This window comes from Mauremys reevesii, linkage group 1 (genome assembly GCF_016161935.1).
Source record: "Mauremys reevesii isolate NIE-2019 linkage group 1, ASM1616193v1, whole genome shotgun sequence".
NCBI lineage: Eukaryota > Metazoa > Chordata > Testudines > Geoemydidae > Mauremys > Mauremys reevesii.
This window is the reverse complement of record NC_052623.1, coordinates 142,732,528-142,752,314: the sequence shown is the minus strand read 5'-3', so window position 1 is coordinate 142,752,314 and position 19,787 is coordinate 142,732,528. Positions and strand designations below refer to the sequence as shown.

At 43.3% G+C, this 19,787-nt stretch overlaps 1 protein-coding gene across 12 annotated transcripts in view; it reads left to right on the top strand.

Annotated features, from left to right (window-relative positions):
- The window catches only part of SH3KBP1 (SH3 domain containing kinase binding protein 1), a 326,940-nt gene that overhangs the window by 262,129 nt on the left and 45,024 nt on the right, over positions 1-19,787 (top strand). For all 12 annotated transcript variants that reach the window (XM_039529107.1, XM_039529074.1, XM_039529083.1 and 9 more), the window contains one exon: positions 17,103-17,204. In XM_039529107.1, the coding sequence (XP_039385041.1) occupies positions 17,103-17,204 (102 nt within the window). The remainder of the gene's footprint in view (positions 1-17,102; positions 17,205-19,787) is intronic.

Genomic DNA, 19,787 nt, shown 5'->3' with positions numbered 1-19,787 from the left:
GAGGAACTCTTTGAGTTGGCTTCTTAAATACCTTATTCAAAATGATACAAGCTATGAAAGTGTGATCTTGGAAGAGTGTTGCTGTTTTCATAATCTAATAAAAATACTGTAATGATAAATAGTGTGTAATAAGCATGTCATAAAAACAAATTTTATATTTCCAAGATCACTGCTTTTATAATTTATACTCAGGTAAAAGAGAAAATCCCTGGAAATATTCATTTTTAGGAGGGGGTTCGCGAGACTTGACATTTTAGTGAAAGGGGTTCATAAGTTGTTAAAGTTTGGGAACCACTGATATACTGTAATCAAATCACCCCCGACTATTCTTTTTGACAAGCTTAGCAGATTGAGCGCTTTAAGTTTCTCACTGTAAGGCATTTTCTCCAGCCCTCAAATCATTCTTTGTGGCTCTTTTTTGCACCCTCTCCAGTTTTTCAACATCCTTTTTCAACATCCAGTTTTTCAACATCCATCCGACGAAGTGGGTATTCACCCACAAAAGCTCATGCTCCAATACGTCTGTTAGTCTATAAGGTGCCACAGGACTCTTGCTGCTTTTAGTGATTTTGAGTTTATTGGCCCTTGTGTTGTATCTTCTGTAATTTAAATAAAGCCAATGCTGTGGAGAGGGTCTTGGACTAGATGATTGTGAGATCTTTCTTCTACCTTTCCAGCTGGTGAGTTTCCCAGTTGGTTTAGGCTCTTGCTAATTTTTAACTGAGATTGTATTTAAGAATCCTAGATTACCTACTGAATTAGATTAATTGTAGCTCCTCTTCTGTAAAGAACTTTAACAACTAGATGTACATTGCCTCAAGAAGTTCTCAATCCCACTAACTACGTGTTCTGATTAATGATGGTTGATCCCTTTGAATGTGAGTCTCGGAGACCACAGGATGGGTGCAGTATAAAAATCTGGATGGATATTTTTCTTAAATATTTTATATAGTTGCACAAGTATTTATTAAAATTCTAGAATCAAATATTTTATAATACAGTTGTATATTGTACTTTCTAAATTTAAAATACAGATCCAATTATGAGGATAAAATTCTCTACACCTGGCTTCAGAAGTATTCTGTGAATTGTGGGGAAAAAATTCTCCTAAATATCCTGGGCCAGATCTTCAGCAAGTATAAATCCACATAGCTCTCTATTGACTTCACTGACACCCTGTAGAGGTTCAGACTCACCCCTGCAGCGCCTCCTGCTGGTGACTTCTGGGAATTAGCTCATTCCAGCTCCAGAGCGCCCTCCACAGGCTGGTGATCCGCTGCTTCTTGGCCCCCGTGTCCCTCCCAGGACCTGGTGCCCTATTAGCTGGGGTGCTGCCCCCTGGCAGTAACCCCTTTCAGGGTCTCCCCTCCCTGGGAAACCTCTACCCACTATCCCCACCTCACCTCAGTATCAGGCTACTGCCAGTCATCATCTAACCCCCGTGTCCTGGGGCAGACTGCAGTATCAGCCTACTCATCACTGGCAAGGTTGGGTTTGGACCTGCTGCCTTTGCCTACACTTGGGCTGCCCTCTGCAACCCCCAGTACCTGTTGGCCTTCTGCTAGGCTGCAGCCTGGGGCTTTCCAGGCTGGAGCTCCCCAGCTCCTCTGCCTTTTCCCAGCCCTGCTCTACTCAAGTACCCTGTCTCTAGCTCTCTGCAGCCAGGCCTTTCCCCCTCTATAGGCAGAGAGAGACCAAGACGGCTTCAGCCCAGCAGTCCCTTTATAGGGCCAGCTGAGTCCATCTGGGGCGTGGCCACAGCTGCAGCTGTTTCCCCACTCAGCCTGGGCTGTTCTCCCAACCTGCCAGCCCTCTCCCAGGGCTGGTTCCAACCCTGTCAGGGCTGGAGCGGGTCACTACCCCACTACACACCCATTTACATTAGTTGAGGATCTGGCGCTACATTATTTGTCTAAGTCCATTTTACATTTTTCAAAATTATTATTTATTTGTGTTAGAGCATCTGTGAGCCCTAGTCACGGACCAGGATCGCTTTGTGTTAGGCACTGTACAAACAGAGAACAAAGAGACAGTTCCTGCCCAAAGAGCTTACATTCTTGCACAATTATTATTATTTCTGCGTCTTTAACATTTGTTTTCATTGAAAATTCTCACTGCCTACCCATTGAAAGGTAGCCATTGACTTAACAAATTAATTAACGAATAAAAGTTTCCTTTCATATTCTCAAGTATCAGAGGGGTAGCCGTGTTAGTCTGGTTCTGTAGAAGCAGCAAAGAATCCTGTGGCACCTGTTAGTCTATAAGGTGCCACAGGATTCTTTGCTGCTTTCATATTCTGTATATATACTTCATATCCTATACATATATTTTTGTACCAGTGCTAGGGGCTGTGTTTAAAAATGGTGCTACCTGTTTTATAGGTCTGCTCCTGCTCTTTGTAGTCAGGACTTTTGGCCTTGATTCAGCAATCAATACATATTTATGTATGAAGCAGTGACTTCACTTGGGCTCTGTGTGTATGCAGGGAATTGCAGGTTCAGCGTTTTGCTTGTGATTTGACTCTCTTATTATGTCTTCAATCCCCAAATGAAGAGGTCTTTTAAAAATATACACTTACTGATAATTCCTGGAAAAGTGTTAACACACTTGTCCTAAGGCTAAAATTTTCAAAACTCAAATTTGGTGGTTTTGCTTTTGTAAATTATGGGATTGGCTCTCAATTGTGGGGGGAAATGCAAGAGCGAGACTTAAAATTATGGTAGTAATAATTTAATGTGTAGCTTCCAGATGCAGATGACACATGAAAGCTCTCTGTACTAAAAATGTCAGACACATTCATGACTCTTCCTAATAAGGTGGTTTTACAAGTTCAGTGTCTTTCTTGATGTATCTACAAAAGCAGACGGAAAACAGACATTTGTAACATACAGTTTTCAAGAGCAGGAAAATATTTTGTGAGAGCCCTTCTGCAGGGAATGAGACACTGTGTTGAAGATTTCTATCATTTCTTTCAGAATCTCTAGGTTCCTACTATTCAGGGATTTTATTTTTCAAAAGACTCCACTGTTTTACTATGTCTCACTGCATAAGTAGTTTGAGTCGTTTATATTTTTCACTGTGTAATTTAGCTTGCTAATTATCTGGATGTTTTTATGTGTAATTCAATTTATTTATAAAATCTTAGGTTTAAAAAAAGTCTTATAGGGTACATTTTTCCAAAAAATGCTAACAGTATAAGAAAGTTCATCTATTTGCATGGGCAAAAAGCCCCTTTATTGGAGTATTCAGAAAACTCACTTGACCATATAAAACCGCAGCATGTGTGCGCACGTTCAGCAGCTACATTTTCAAAGGAGCTGCTGTGTTCCACTGGTCTCAACAGTGCTCTCTAGAACAGTTATAACTCTCCATTTGCCAGTCCCTCTATGCCAGGCAACTTTTGGGAAAATCCTAACAAGCACAAGCAGTTGATGTCTTAACTATAGCCTCGCTAGGATGTGATATAAACCCAGGCCAGTTGGGAACAGCAGAGTAGTCCTGTTGGTATCCAAGGAGTGGGTGGGCCCCACAGTCGCAGGAAATCCTGTCGGCCAACCTCCTCTCCCTGGTTTTGTAGATGGCCATTTTGGCCAGAGCTAGGAGGAGATTGACAAGGAGGTCCTGTGACTTTGTGGGGCCACGGATGGGGAGTGCATAGATGAACAAGTGAGGGGAAAAGTGCAACCAAAAAAGTAATAATATATCCAAGAGGAGCTGGAATAGGGGCTGCAACCTGGCACACTCTAGGTAAACGTGTGCCATGGTCTCCCTCACGCCGCAGAAGGGGCAGGTGTCCGGGACGGGGATAAACTGCGCCAAGTACACACTTGTGCTCACGGCCTAGTGAAGGAGACGCCAACTGGTATCCCCAGCGGGCCTTGGAACCAGGGTGGAGTATAGGCTGGCCCACCTTAGTAAAAGGGAGATATACTGACTACTGGATAAGCAATTTTCTGTTCCCTGAGTGACTAGAGCAGGGGCTGCTCCAGGCTAATGAGAACACCTCACTCTGATTAACCTGCTAAGAGTCAGGTGAAGCTGTTAAGCACCTGACTCTAATTAAGCCCCTCTGATGCTATAAAAGGGCTCACTCCAGTCAGGCCAAAGGGAGCCAGAGGGGAGGAAGTGTGTGTGAGGAGGGAGAAACTGGGAGCAAGAGGTGTGCAAGAAGCTGAGGGTGAGTAGGCAAACTGCTGGAGGACTGAGCAGTACAAGCATTATCAGACATCAGGAGGAACGTCCGGTAGTGAGGACAAATAAGGTGTTGGGAGGAGGCCCTGGGGAAGTAGCCCAGGGAGTTGTAGCTGTCACACAGCTGTTCCAGGAGACACTCTAGACAGCTGCAGTCCACCGGGTCCTGGGCTGGAACCCGGAGTAGAGGGTGGGCCTGGGTTCCCCCCAAACCTCCCAACTCCTGATCAAACACAGGAGGAATTGACCTGGACTGTGGCTTCTACCAGAGGGGAAGGTCTCTGGGCTGTTTCCCAACCCACAGGGTGAATCTGTGAAGCGAGCACATCTGCCAATAAGCGCAGGACCCACCAAGGTAGAGGAGGAACTTTGTCACAGATGTAATTATACATTTAAAAGGTCACTATACACATTTACCAGAAATATAAGAGCCATGCTGAGTAAAAGAGCAATCTTTGTAACTTGCTGTATGCATCTGCAGTGATAGGATATTGCTATAGCTTTACATACATATTACTCCTAGGGGGATTCTGCGTGACTGCACACCCGCAAAACCCCATCCCCGAATTCCTGTGCTTCTGTGCAGAAAACAGGAGGGAAGCCGCGCCAGGAGCGAGAGGGAAACGAGGGCAACAATGTGTGCAGTTTGAAGGGGGATTGCTCCCTCCAAACAGAGGTGAGGCATGGGGGGCACATGGGGTTATGTGCCACTACCCGCCTCATTCCTGCAAGCACAGTGCTGCCCAGCTGAAGGAGGCTGTGTATGGGCTCCTGTTACTCTACATTTGAACACCACTTCCTGGATCCTAGTGCCAGTCAGGCTCCCTTCTGTGTGCTGGGAGCCTTCCTGTTTTCTATGCAACAGTGAGTGCCCTTGATGGGGCGGGTGAAGGGTTGAGGGGAAGAGTCAGTGGTGAAGGAAGAAGTGGTGGAATAGGGCAGGTGGAGGAGAATGTGTGAGTGAGTGATGGGGGGGCTGGAGAAGAAAAGGGAATAGGGGAATCACGGGGGGAAGTGGCATCCTGGCACATGGCATCCCCTCAGCAGCAGCTGGGGCTCATTAAGCAGGCCCATTGACCCCCTCACCCTGACAAGCCCCACCCCCTTAAACCTGGATCCCTCCGACAAGCCCCCCACACAGACTCCCACCCCACTGATTCCTAACCAGCTGCACCTGGACCCTCATACCATCAAGACCCACTCCTCCAACACCTGGACTCCCCCAATGAGCCCCCAGAGCCTCCTTGCTGAGTCCCAACCATCTTCACATGGATCCCCTGCAGAGTCCCATTGCCCCTGAACCCCACAATGAGCCCCTGTGCATCCAGATCTCCCAGTGAGCTGCCTGCACCCAGATTGCCCCACACAGAAACCTCGCAGCCCACACCTGGATCCCCCCACACTAAGCTCTTCCACACTTGGATCCTGCCTTGCTGAGCCTGCCCACCCACACCTGGTGCACATGATGCAGGGGGGCAGGGCCCTGGGGTGTTTCTGGGGCAGGCCCAGCTCTTACACTGTGTCAGGGTCAGGTGCAGCCTCACTGCTGAGTCCCTGGATTGGGGGAGGTGGGGGCTTTAGGGGGATCCCCTACCTCAATGCAGCCAGTGGCCTGTGCTCCCCACTGCTGTGCTGGAACCACATTTATTTATTGACAAATAAAATATGCAGAATTTTAAAATATTGTGTGCAGAATTTTTAATTTTTGGTGCATAATTTTTAGTGTTTTGGTGCAGAATTCCCTCAGGAGTAATACATACATATATGAAGGGGAGAGAATAAATATAATGGCAGTGTAACTTGTTTGGGGGTCCCTAACTATGTCTCCCCTGTACTTATGCATTACAAGTAGAAGTCCTGCCCTTGCTCTGGTAGTTCTGTAAATCACTAGTGGAGGGGAGACCCAAGAGCAGCAGCACCTGCCTGAAGTTCATAGGCTGCTTCCTGTTCCAGCTGTAATACCCTCTCAAGCATCCAACTGGCATGGAGAAGGCAGCAAAAAAGACTACTGCAACTTAAAGTAAATGGAAAATGTGATTGGGAGTAAGTGGAACATGTGGAAGAACAGAGCTAAAGTGGGAAGCTGACAGATGGTAGAGCTGCTTCTGCTCTTCTCCCAGCAGCCCTTTGATCTGCCCCTGAGAGGGAACTCTGTATTGCTAATCCCAAATGTTCAAAATAATAAATCAGGCCCCAAAAAGTCAGGAGTGGCTTAATAACAGTAATATAAAAATAATAAATTTGGGATTCCTTTTGTTTGATTTCTGGTTTTTGAGCTTTAAGGCTACATTTGGTTTGTGTTTTTAACCTTTTTTCGACAGCTATGAGGACTAGAAACTTACTTTTTTTTTTTTAATGGAAACATGTATCTAGGGGCTCAGGCATTAATTAAAATATAAAATACCTTCATGAGACCCTCAATAAAAATCACAAGAATTGGCAACATGGGAACCTCCACTGGCTCTTCTTCCCAACCCTGTGAGAAAAGGATACTGGCCACCTCCCGAGTGTATGGGGGAAAGGACAGCAGGGGTTCTCTCCCAGATGCTGGAAGGGGTGCAGAAGTGGCTACCATAACTACTGCAATCTCTCTAGGGATAACAGAAAGGAGGGAGATCGGTGTTTGCACAGCTTCATTGCTAGCTGGACATCCCCTTCCCCGCCTCAGCCCAGTTGCTCTTGACCCTCCTACACCACCTCAGGTTTTCTATTCTGTTGGTGAAGCCATAGTACTCGGCCCTCCATTACCAGATGCGGGCTGCCAGAGATCCCCCAGGACCAGACAGCTGATGCCATTGGAAGTAGCAGCTGCTTGTCTTCAGGCATATGCTGCTGCCTTCAGTACTTCTGCTACTAGCCCCTCACCCTGCTCCCGAAGCAGGACACTCGGTGGTGGGGCTTCTGGATGCAGATGAAAAGGGAAACAAAGGGCTAAATTACTACTGCTTGTTATTAAGGGGATCAAGAATGGTCATTTACACAGCATGACCCTGCTTTTTTCAAGTGATTTTAAGAAAAAAAAATAGAGTAGAGCAGCACTTGTAATATGACCTAGTTTGGCCTACCTCTTATATCATATTTTATTAAAAAAACAAAACCTTGTATATTGTGACTTCTTATGAATTAGGGAAATAGGAAAACCTGAAAGTAGATTTCCATTAACACAGAAAACGGTGGTTGCCTTGCTGACCCTTTTAGCTGGGTCAGAGTCTAGTGTGCCTCTCAGCCATAGAAGCACTTATGGGCTAATAATAAATCCCTTTGTGTCATCTAAACATAATTTGCGTAAGTATTGCTTTATACAAAATAAAAACTAACTTTGGTAGAATATGAAATTATTTTTGCCTCAGATTGAAATTAGCAGGACTGTAAACGTGATAATTTCAATGAGGGAGATTTCAGGTCTCAATCATGTTGTAAAATCCTACAGTGCAAGAAGAGTATGTTAGAACCTACCTTAAAATTAATTCCAAGTGAGTGAGACTTGGTAGGTCAGTGTAACACGATGGATTTGAAGTTACTAAACCATTAGCATGTTTACTTTCAAACTGTTGCATGGGTTTTAGCTAAGAAACTCATGTTTAAATTGGGGGGGCGGGGGGGTTGTCATGGCAAAATCCCCAAATGCTTTGGAAACTGACTTTTTCTTTACTGGAAGAAAAAAAGCCCCCAAAGCCCACATAATATGAGTGTCATACAAATATACCAAAATTTGAATTCAGCTTTTCCAAACAATGATTCACATAGGGTTTGTTGGTGATTAGGGCTAAGGCTAAGCTTGCCAACCGTGTCCCAGCATTCATCCACCCTACAGATAGTGTGTAGTAAGTAGTGTTTGTGGTACTACAGTGTGCCGAGGAGCTCCTGCAAGGTCTTTATCTTTTTTGCATGTTCCTGATTCTGCAGTCTACTGGACCTGGCTGCCACCAAGGGAAAAAACACAGACAAACCCAAGCCTGTGTGGGCACCAATGAGAATTCATTCTGACCATAGATAGGATACATAAATGCACGTATTCATGTAAACTTCTGTTCTGTAAGTTCTACATAAAAATTACCATCCACTGTAGAGCAGCCACTACAATTTGGATCACCAATTCACACAAAATGGTTCCTAGATGTATCTGTCACCATTTTCAATCTCGTACTCTACACCACATATTTATACACACTAGTGCAGAAATACTTACAAAATAATTTATGAAAACCACCCAGCCCTGTATTATCATCCAAAGACATGAATGTATAACCATTTAAATGTGGTCAGGGTGAAGTCCAGCATTGGTTATGTGGAATACTGGTGGAGATACATGGACTGTGAATGGTGGAAGGGAGGTAGCTGAGGAAAACTGATAGAATGTAAGATCTATCTATCTAACCAGCTTCCATACTCTGGAGGATTGATTTTTATAAAGGTTGTTTAGATTATAGTAAGTGTCCAAGTGCAGTACTGTAGCACTGTCACTTTGAATAAGGAGCCCTATTGAATACACATTTTGAAGTTGCAGTTTAACCATAGACTGTAAAAGGAAAAGCACAGTAGCACATAACCATAGCTGAAATCTGTCATAATACAAAGGGCTTCAAAACAATTTACATATCAGTAGAAGAGGATGACAGAACAGAATGGACAAATGTTTTAAACTTGGATGCTTAAAATTCGGCACATATATCCTTATTAGGCATCTCCATAAAATTAACTTTTACATAAAAGTAGCCTGATTTTCAGAGGTTCTGAATGCACACACCTCCCATGTAGCAGGCTGAGTAAAACTCGCATACTCTTTCATCATAGTCCTTCAGTTTTAAAGGGGTTTCTCTTGCAATTACAGAAGCTATCCTGTAAGTAAACCAACATATAACGAAGTGGGTATTCACCCATGAAAGCTCATGCTCCAACACATCTGTTAGTCTATAAGGTGCCACAGGACTCTTTGTCACTTTCAACATATAAATGGTTAAGAGTCATTACTGTGCTGCCTGAGGGAGGTAGTTTCTAGCACCTCCTTGCTGCAGGAGGAGGGTTACCCTTTGAGTTTATAAACACACATTTCCCCAGAAGAATCCTGTTTACATTCCTAAGCAAACTGCATTTAAAGAAAAGTCCCCTTTTGGCCTATATCCAAGCACACTTTTTTACCAAACAGTCTTCTCGTTAGTTCATACAGAACACCTGTCCCTTCCCTGTTGACAGACTGCCAGCAATGGCACAATGCTAGCACATCTGTTGCTGGACTAAATCCACTTCAGCACTGCAACTTCTAACTGGGACTTCCTGTCCTCTGGTGAAAGTGAATAGTGGGTTCACAAGAGGAGGAAGGAGGCGTTAGGGGTTAAATAAGAGATTTGCTGGCCAGACAAAAGCTGAGAGCATAAAGCAATAAAGGTTAGAAAGGTGTGCTATTCCCTTCTCTACTGTACCTACCCAAAAAGACAATTCCCCCATTGAAAACCTCAAGGAAAGATAATAAAGGGCAGTTTTCCCACCTTTCCCCCACTACCACCGTCTCTTGGGAGTGCTCATGTCAGGGCAATTCCCAAAACATAACATTAACAAAGGATAGAGGAAAACAAACATTTCCTCTGTCCTCTTTTATTAAACATAAAAATCCCTAAGAGCTTTCTCAGGTGTGACACATTTCCCTTGCCTCTCTTCCCTACTTGTACTAAAGGGAATAACTTTTGTCACAGGTGTTACGTTAAAGCTGAATGTACAAAACAGGTTGGTTTTTCACAGAGACTATGGCAGTGAAGCTGCCTTAGCTTGTGTCAATGAATCATAACTAAGAACTGCCTTCTTTTAGTTGGCAAGACCACCATGGAGGAATTCAATTAGCCAAAGTCCGTTCTCTTGCTCTTTAGAGCAGGCTTCATAGAATACCATTGTTTGCTGGCCAAGCAAAGCAAGATCTAAGGCTCAATTTGATGGCATTTTGTCTGTCTGTTATGCATATTGATTTTGTGCAAAGGAACCCTGAGAGGAGGGGTGCTGCAAGCAGAGGACTTTCTCTACTACCCCCTACTGCTGACTACACATATCACACGCAGCAATGTAAAACTGCCTGGGGAGATTTTCTGTAGCTTGGACTCTAACAGAAATAAGTGTCTTACAGAGAGGAGTTGGGGGTGGGAGAGCACAGTATGTGGGGCCATAGGGGAAATGGAGGCTTGATGAGTACAGGGAAGAGTGGTGGTGGAATGGGGCAGTGGAGGTAAAGAGAAAAAGAAGCAGGGACTCAGAGAGGGCAGGGGTGGGGGGAGTGGAGATCCAGAGGTGACTCAGAAGGAGGAAGTGGACTTGGCAATGATGGGGTGTGTGGTCGTGATGAGGGAAGCGGGTATCTAGTAGGGGAACTGGGTGGGTGAATGGGGAAGATGGGACCTGGGGGTAGGGGGGGCGAGGGAAATAAAGAATAGTGGTATGGGAGAGACACAGCCCTGGCACAGGGTGGTGAGGGGAATAGAGGACAGGCACAGCCCCGGGGTGGGGTGGGGGGTAGTGGGGGAGCTGCAGGGAGTCCCTGAAACAGAGGGGGATGGGAGGGTGGTACACAAGGTGCTTGGAGGGATGCAAGGAGCCTCTGGAATGTGCAATAAGCTTGGCCTACAGAAGCTACAAAGTTTGTGTCTTCCCCCTTCTTTGTAATTTTAAGAAAAAATTCAGCAGTTTTGTAATCTATTTAAGAATGTGCTAGTCCAGCAGCCCACCGTCTGAGAGACCAAGTACTATACTATAATGACGTCTTAGCCCAGAAGGACAAAATATAACTTCATAGGTTTTTTAGCTTTTATAAGCCAAGACAGAGTTTGACAAGGCCCCAGTTGGGAGCTGCTGAAAAGTGACCTTATATTGTAGTCTTATATTGTAAACAGTGCCTATGTTTCCTTCACCTTGGCAGGTGGTATCAGATATCTGGTGCTCCAAATACAAGTTTCCTTTGCTTACATGCTAACAGATCTTGTGCTCCTTTTATTTTCTCTTTCAAGTCTTGAACGCCTTGTGTACTTGATAAATTTTATCTTGTCTCTTTTGCTCACTGTAAGCTCCAGTTTCAGAATTGAGACTTTTGTCTTCTTTTTCTGCCCTCCTACAAAAATGTCTGTTTTCTCGAGATGGTTCCCTTTTAGAATTTTTTTTGCAGCTGGGTGTGTCTCATTTCTGATTACATGAGGGGATGTCCTTACTCCCATTTCCCCTGGACATTGCTGATGTCAAGAAAGGGATCGTTCTTTAGTGTCTGCCAGAATGTACGCTTACAATTACTGGCAAAATTCTTAGGCATCCTGGGGAATAGTAGGTGTCCGATTATTCTGGTATATGCTGTTTCTTGCACTTGCTATTTCTCTGACACTAAATGTTTTTTCCTGTTTACATTTTTTTTTAAGATAAATTCCTTAAAAATCCCAGGTCATATTGACATTTTATCTGATATCCCAGGTGAGCTTTTTTTTTTTTGTCTTATAGGGTATGTCTGCACAATAGCTGGGAGGTATAATTCTTAACTTGGGTAGACATACATGCAATAGGTCTGCTCAAGCCCCGTGGGCTAAAAATAGCAGTGCAGCCATGGAGGCTAGGAGGAGCAGCCCGAGTACATGCCCGGGGGTTAGGTGGTATTTACTGTTTTTTTCATCCAAGCTTCTCCTTTACTATAGAAGAACTTTGCTAACAAATTATTTTATTTCGTCTAATAATACTTTACTGTGGTCCAGTGATGAGGGTACTAGACTGGAGAGTCTGAGAATTTAGACTGCGAATTGGCTTCTTCCACTGGCCTGCTTTGTGACCTTGGGCCCATCCCTTCTTCTCTGTCTCCATTTTCCCACCTGTTAAGTGGAGATGATTCTTTCCTCTGTAAATTGATTTGCGATCTCTGGATAAAAAGCTCTTTATATGAAAGCATATGAATCAGCCATGTCCTTTATCTTAGGTTTTATTGCTTCGTTAATTTTGCTAGGAGTGTATTTAAAAATCTGTTCACCTTAAAATAATGTGAAACACAAATTCCTTAGTGTATTACAAAAAACTCCTCCAGTTTTTCTTTTTAAAGGGAGAAAAAGTTAAACATCCTCTTTACTTTTCACTGTACTGTTTAAGTTTTATGTTTCTCTCAGCCTGGACGATGAAAAGAGCAGTCAAAATTTTTTGTTTTACCACATAGTTTCTATAAGTCATTTTATCACATACTCAGGTTCTTATGCACAAGCATAATACTGCAATGTGTTGGTTACAAACGCTGCGGGGGAAAATATACTTTTGTTTTATAAAAGGTTTCCACTGGAAGCTTTAAAAGAAATTAATTAAAACAGTTCTGTTGGTCTTTAGCTTTTGTTAAAGCTAATTTTTACAAAAGCTAAATTTTGGTTCAAACTGTTCCTGACAATGCTTCTTAAAGCTCTGAATTAAACACTCCTGTTCTTATCGAACACATGTTCCCCCTTATCTTGTATTTTCATGGTGGACTGCAAGGTGACGTCCTAGATGATGTACACCCATTCTCCAAACTTAGCTTTCTTTTTGATGAAGTCTCCCCATCCTTTCTGCTCAGCAACAGAGAAGGACCTTCTTGCATATAAGATAGAGAATGGAAAAATTAGAGAGGCTGTCTGAAGATTTGCTTAATGTGTGAAAAATCCTGTGTGGTGATTGGCTGCATGAGCCAGATTGGCAGGTTGTGGGGGTTGGGAGACACCATCTGTTCTGGATTAATGAACATGATACATAACAAGTCTGTTCATGAAAATGAGTAAACTTAGAAGCATCAAAGATGAAATTTAAGTGGAGTATATGAAGTGAGAAAATGGGAAGAGGATTTTCCCGGCCATAGGGGATAACTAAAACCTTGACCTAAAAAAAATACATCCGATAAAGTGTGTGTAATCATCAGGAATATTAGCTAGAGCTAAATAGTGCCATTGTTCTGTGCACAGACCTTTCACCTCTGGAGAACTCCATTCAGAACTAAATTAGGTCATAAATATTTTGGCAATTTAGTACCAAAAGGATATCACATTAGAAAACCACCACAAAATATAGCATCATTCAGTACACTGAATACTAGTCTCTGCTGAAGTAGACATCACCCAGGAGTAGGACAGTTACTGCACCTCAAGAATGAGGCATGTGTAAAAATGCCTGCCTATATTTTAAATCTTTCACTGAGCATATAACTCTCGCAGTTTGTTTTATTTAAAGTCATCAGTTAGCCAAGGATCAGCCCAAATTACTAAGCCAAAAAGAGAAATCTGTTCAAAGATGTAAATGTAGTGCTGAAAAATGAAGGCATTATGACTGCAACCCACAATGCTAAAATAGGAGGGAAAGTTGGGAGGGGGGAGAAAAAATAAACGGATCACTAAGAGATAAGAGGAAAGGAATAGAGGAGGAAAGTAGAGTGGAAGAGTTGTTCAATTGCCTGTTTTTAGATCATGGACACAGTAAATCAGTGAATTATGGTTAAAAACAAAAATAAAAGAAAGGGGGACCAGATATGGCTCTGATCCAACAATGAATAAATTACTATCCAAGGTACCATGCCATTTAACTAGTTCTCCTGAGATGAAATAAGGTAAATAAGCGGAATAGAAAATGGACAGGCAGCAAAAATGTTCACGGTCTTCTTTCCTTTTAATACTCATTTGATTTCTCTCATTTAATCCCTTCCTGCTACACACACATTATAACTTCTAGAAAAATGCAACAGAGAGAAACAGATGCAAAGTAATGTAATACTGAGCAAGATTTTTTTCAAGTTTTTCATAGTGTAGACTTCGTCTTATTGAACAGAGAGACTGTTCTGCAGACACTGCTTCTCTCACTTGCACTCATCTCACATCTCTATGGCAACTAAAGCAATTGCTTACCTGGAAAAGCAATCTTAAGCCCATGCAACCTTAATTTGGCTCCCCCATGTGTCTGCATTATAATACCATCTTTAATTACCATGATCACCTGCTATTTTTTCCACAGGACCCCTGCTTCATTCATTGTGCAATTTGGACAGTGCTTACTGAATGAGCGGCTATTCTATATATTTTTATCTTCATAGTTCCATGTGTGGCCCCACGCCTTATTTACTGCACACTATTCAAACCCTGCGCTGAATACAGAATTACTCACTTCCTCATGAGCTTTTTTTTAGTGGTTATTGCTATAGTATCTGAGTGCTTCACAGACAATTAATTTATCCTCATAGTACCTCTGTGAGGTGAGGGGGTGGTACAGGTCTCTCACATCTTAGGTGGGGGTTCCGTTCCACAGTTATCGTGTAAAGCGAAAACCGCGTATAGTCAGAACGCCAAGCCCTTTAAATCCCGCCTGCAGCTCCGGCCGGCGGGGGGGGCATTTAAAGGGCTCCGCCAGGCTTCCCGCCATGGTGGGGAGCCTGGTGGAGCCCTTTAAATGGCTCTCCCCGTCCCGCCGCCGGAGCTGCGGGCGGGATTTAAAGGGCTCCGCCAGGCTTCCCTCCGCAGCAGGGAGCTCGGTGGAGCCCTTTAAATTCCCCCCCCCCCCGTCCCGCCGCCGGAGCTGCAGGTGGGATTTAAAGGGCTCCGCCAGGCTTCCCGCCCTGGTGGGGAGCCCGGAAGAGTCCTTTAAATCTCGCCCGCAGCTCCGGCAGCAGGATGGGGGGGCAGGCATTTAAAGGGCCCGAAGCTCCACGGTGGCTGGAGCCTCAGGCCCTTTAATTTGCCCCAGGGGCTACCAGCCACCTCTGCAGCTGGAAGCCCCCTGAGTGATTTAAAGGCCCTGGGACTACCAGCCACAGCTGGTGCCCCAGGACCTTTAAATCTTGAGGCCACGCCCCCTCCAGGACTCCAGGCCTTTCAGCGTAAAGCTGAAATCACGCATGTTAGATGCGCGTAAGTTGCGAGAGACCTATACTGTCTCCAGTTTACAGATGAGGAAATGAGGCAGTGAGATTAAAGGCCAAAAGTTTCCACTAATTTTGGGTGCCCAATTTGAGAAACCTAGAACCTGATTTTCCCCAGTGTTTAGCATTATCTAGCATTATATGTTCAAAGCCACACCTCCCAGTGATTTCATTTGCAGCTGTGAGTGCTCAGCTCTTCTGTAAATCAGCCCCCAGAGTTCTCATGTCTGGCACCCAGAAAATGAGGAACACTATTAGTGGCCAGCTGTGAACATGTTAGTTTAAATGACTTGCCCAGTATCACATGGAAACTCTGTGGCTGATGCAAGGACACAACCTTAATCATAAGACCATCCTCTCTCTTCCTGCAGTCCCTTGTCTCACTGATTACACACCTCCAGCTTCTGTGACAAATGAGGCAGGGTCCTACAGACAGCAGCTTAACTCACTACATGACATTGATTCATTCCCTGAGGACCATGCATGCTGTGAAAAAAGTAGTATGTGGTTATGTAATTAAAGACCTTAATGTTCTATTAAGGTAGGTTTTTTTAAATGTCATTTCCCACTTTAAAAAAACTCTATCATGTGGAATCACACTGACTCTCAACTTGGGTCAGCAACAGGGTTCGGACCTATACATCCATCTGATAGGCCTCTCTCACTTAAGTTAACAGTAACTGCTAGCAGAAGTAGACTATTATTTTTTATGTGGACCAGGCACTAGACAGGGATGAGACACTTTGCCAGTGGTCTTCACAGTCCTGTGTTGGATTATTCTCACTGCAGACAGACTCTTCAGAGAATTTACCTCCAAACTCTTAACAGGTGTCTACTGAGCATGTGTGAACTGTGAATTTTCACAGGTTTTAATGTGGGCAAATGTGGTTGAATATTCACAGGGCCAGCAAAAGGAGGGCAACCCCTTGCCAAATGTCAAGCCCTTGCTCCAAGACATGGGAGCGGTAGAGGTTCTCCATCCAATGGCTGTAATAAATTTTTCAGTATGAGCAAAACAACATATTTCCCCAATGTCATTTTTTAAATGACTGAACCATTTTAGTGGAAACTTTCAAATAAAATCCAGCTTGAGGCAGACACCCAGTATGGAAAATTTCAGTCTGAACCGTTTCGTCTGGCGAAGCTATAAGCAGCTGATCAACAGCGTCTGCCATCACTGGTTATAATAATAATAATAATAAGAGAATTAATAATAAATAATAATGAAAAGCCTTGTTAAGTTATCATGTTTTTTTCAATTTCAGTATTATGGTTCATTACCAAAATACCTAATTCTCTTTTTTTATTTAGAATTAGCCTGTGCCTCCAGCCTGTCATCGAATAATGTCATAACTCAATGTTTTTGTTGTCACCACCTTAGTAGAATTGTTTAGTAGGAAAGTAGGAAAGTATGCACACTAGTTTGTGCTATTCACAGAATGCTGCAGATGATGGTGATGCCTTAAAGAAGTTTCTGGGTAGATGTAAACATACTGCTAATCAATGATTGGTGATAATAAAGAATGAATCAGCATATAACAGTTCAAATGGACTTGTGATCAAATGTAATAATTGTAAAAGTTATTAGTGTGTCAAGGTCTCTTTGAAGAGGTTTTACATTTCAGAGCCTTAGTATTAAAATAAAGGAGTCTTATTAATGCTTGGAATGCATTCTAAAATGTATTTGTTTAATAAAATCATTTTATTTTACTAAAATGTAATCAGAGAGAAGTAATATCATACCTGCCAAAAGGCCTATATGGTTTAATGGATTAAATGGTAACATTTCGCTTTAAGCCCAGCCAATCTTGATTAAGCATTTACATTTATTGTTCTTTCCTCCTTATTCCACATCACAACATGAACCAGGGTGATTATTGTAGCTTTCATTTAGGAGAGTGTTCTGCATACCTGAAACTCTAGAAAATTGTCCTGCTGTGGTGAAAAGGCAGAAGGTTATGGCAAACTGCCTTACAACCCATAAATCTGTACAGCATACGTGCACGTTTAATTTTTGAAATTTTATTTTAATGTATTGTAGGATTGCATTGATGCAGGCTGGTGGGAAGGAGAACTCAATGGCAGGCGTGGAGTGTTTCCAGATAACTTTGTCAAGCTTCTTCCCTCTGATTTTGAAAAAGAGGTAAGTGTAATTATTTCCTTCTGGTTTGCTTTATCATATAGGATAAAAGTTGAGATGAAATTCTGCTCTGGATTTCTATGATTCATACAAGACAAGTTACACTTGCACAAAATTAAACAAAAATGGTTAGGGAAAGTAGCATTGCTGGATAACAGCAGCAGCATCTGGGATTGGATTGTTCGTAGCTTGAGGCCATATTGTGTAATTTTTTGGAAGGTATTTTGCTAGCCCATAAAACCAGTCATCCAAACTCTACTACCTTGTTTTTAAAGCCCTCTGTGCCACATTCTCAGTTTATCTGAGGCAGAATGACTGGAGATCATGGTGTAATTTGCTCAGTTTTTATGGTGTAATGATGATCAGAATCATTAACATGTCTACAGTATGTGTGATACAGTATGAAACATTAGTCTACCAACTGCTTTTAGACAGATGTCATTTTGTCTTGCCAGCAGCCATAATTTAAAGCACTCTTCCAGAAAGAAAAGGGTGAAATTCTAGCATGTGTTTGAAAAAAGAAAGCTAAGCTTGTTTAATGACATATATGCTTGAGCTCTGTCCGAATCCATTATTTTTTTTTTTACTGTGAGTAAATTCTTTTGCCTGTTTTAAAATAGGCAAGGTTATTTATTTCCTTAACACCATTTAGAAATCCTAACACACTTTCTGAGAGAACTTGGTAGATTCCTCTTCTCTAAAGAGACTACCTCATTTTCAGGAAACTCCTCTGTCATCAGGGTGATACTGTGAGCTTGTAATCAGGCTCTTCATTTATAGTTCAGAGTGATTATTATGTAAGCCATCAGTGATAAATTCAAGACTCAGAGACACTCTTTCTCAAGGACTGACGGTAAAATTGGATGCCAGATTAAATAACTTGGAAACCTTGATAAAGAAATCACAAAACAACTCTCAGAAGCTAGCATAACTATTGAAGATGAAAGTGGAATTTATTGCTCTTGTGAGAGCAGCAAAAACTCTTTCACAGAGTAAAATGTCATTCCACATCAGAGTGGAGAGCCTGGAAAAGAACATGAGGCCTGGTAATGAAAAGAAAGTGATTTCTAGAAGAGGCAGAGACCCTTGAAAAAAATATGCAAGGGAGTGGGGAAAGAGGTATGGGGAAGAGGGAGTGGGGGAATGGGGAAGAGGGAGTAGTGAATGGAGGGAGGGAGTGGGGAAAGGGGTGGTGTGTGGGGAGAGGCAGTGGGGCAGGGAGGTGGGGTGGGGGGAAGAGAATGGGAATGGGGAGAGGAGGAGCACAGGGCAGGGACCTAGGGCGAGGCAGCTGGGGGGGGGGCAAAAGTTATTTGTGCCCAGGGCCCCAGTAAATCTTAATCCACCTCTGTTGGCACAGACTTCCAAACTTGAGCGCTTCTGTCTTGTCCCTTTCAACCAGTCCCTGTGCCACTCCTGTTTCTTTCCCATCCTTGGCTCCTGCCCTAGTTCCAGACTCCTTTTCTAATACATTTTCAGTCCGAGTCTCCACTGCTCAGGCTTCTCATCCCAGTCTCAGACTCCTTGCCCAGCAAGTCCTGGTCTCCCCTCCTGGCTCAGGGCCAAGTCCCAGTCTGCTCCCTGCCCTAACTTGCAGTCCCACTCTCCTTTCCAGCCAGTCCCTGTTTCCTCTTCTCAGCTATTTGTCTGATCTGTTTCCTCCCATCACCCTCCTGACACTAGCCCCTAGTCACAAGCTCCATCCTCAGGCTCTTCAGCCAAGCTTGGACTCAGCCAACCCCTCCCCCGTTCCTGGCAGTGAAAGCACAGGAGAGGCAGGCTCCCTGCTCTCAGCTCCAGTGTCCAGCCTCACCCTGGCCCAGAACAGCCACTATAGGGAAAGGCTTTGAACCCCCTTAGCCTTGGGCTGGAACATGCTCAGTCACTCTGTGGGGATGGTGCATCTGCCATCCAGTCACATGTGAGAGGTGTGAGGGGCTAGACCATACTCAGTGAGAATGGAGTCTTCAGAGACTGTAGCTATTTAGCCCTAGTAAATCTTTACTGAGCACATGTGAACTGTAATTTTTATTTCAAAGGCTTGTAACTTGGCTAAATTTGGAAAAAAAATTGTTGAACTTTCCCCCCAAAAAAATTCAGCCTGAGGCAGACACCCAACAAGGAAAATTTCAGCCAAAAGGATTAAATTTTGGAAAGTTATAAGCAACTGAAAACACAGGCTTATAATGAGTAGTATCAGGCAAACTTAGTAAGCAGTGCTACCAGCCCCACCTATAATAAAGGGTGTCCTGATCAATGTTCCTCAGTCAAGAAGGTAGTGGCTTTTATGTGGGGCCATTAGGTTGCAAGTGATTAAGCGGAATAATAGTCATCCTGAGGAATGAGGAATAGCACATAGAGAGAGAGAGAGAGTGTGTGTGTGTTTTATATCTATCTATCTATAACCTCTCTAATAAAAACATATATAATACACACACACACACACGTTTTTTATTAGAAGAGTTTTAACTCAATAGCTTTGACCTTTTATTTTAAGTGTGGGAGTTAAATTAGTGTGTCATATGCCCCGTTTGATTTTGCATTCACTCCAAGGCATTTACAGCATCTGTCAGTATGGTGTGCACA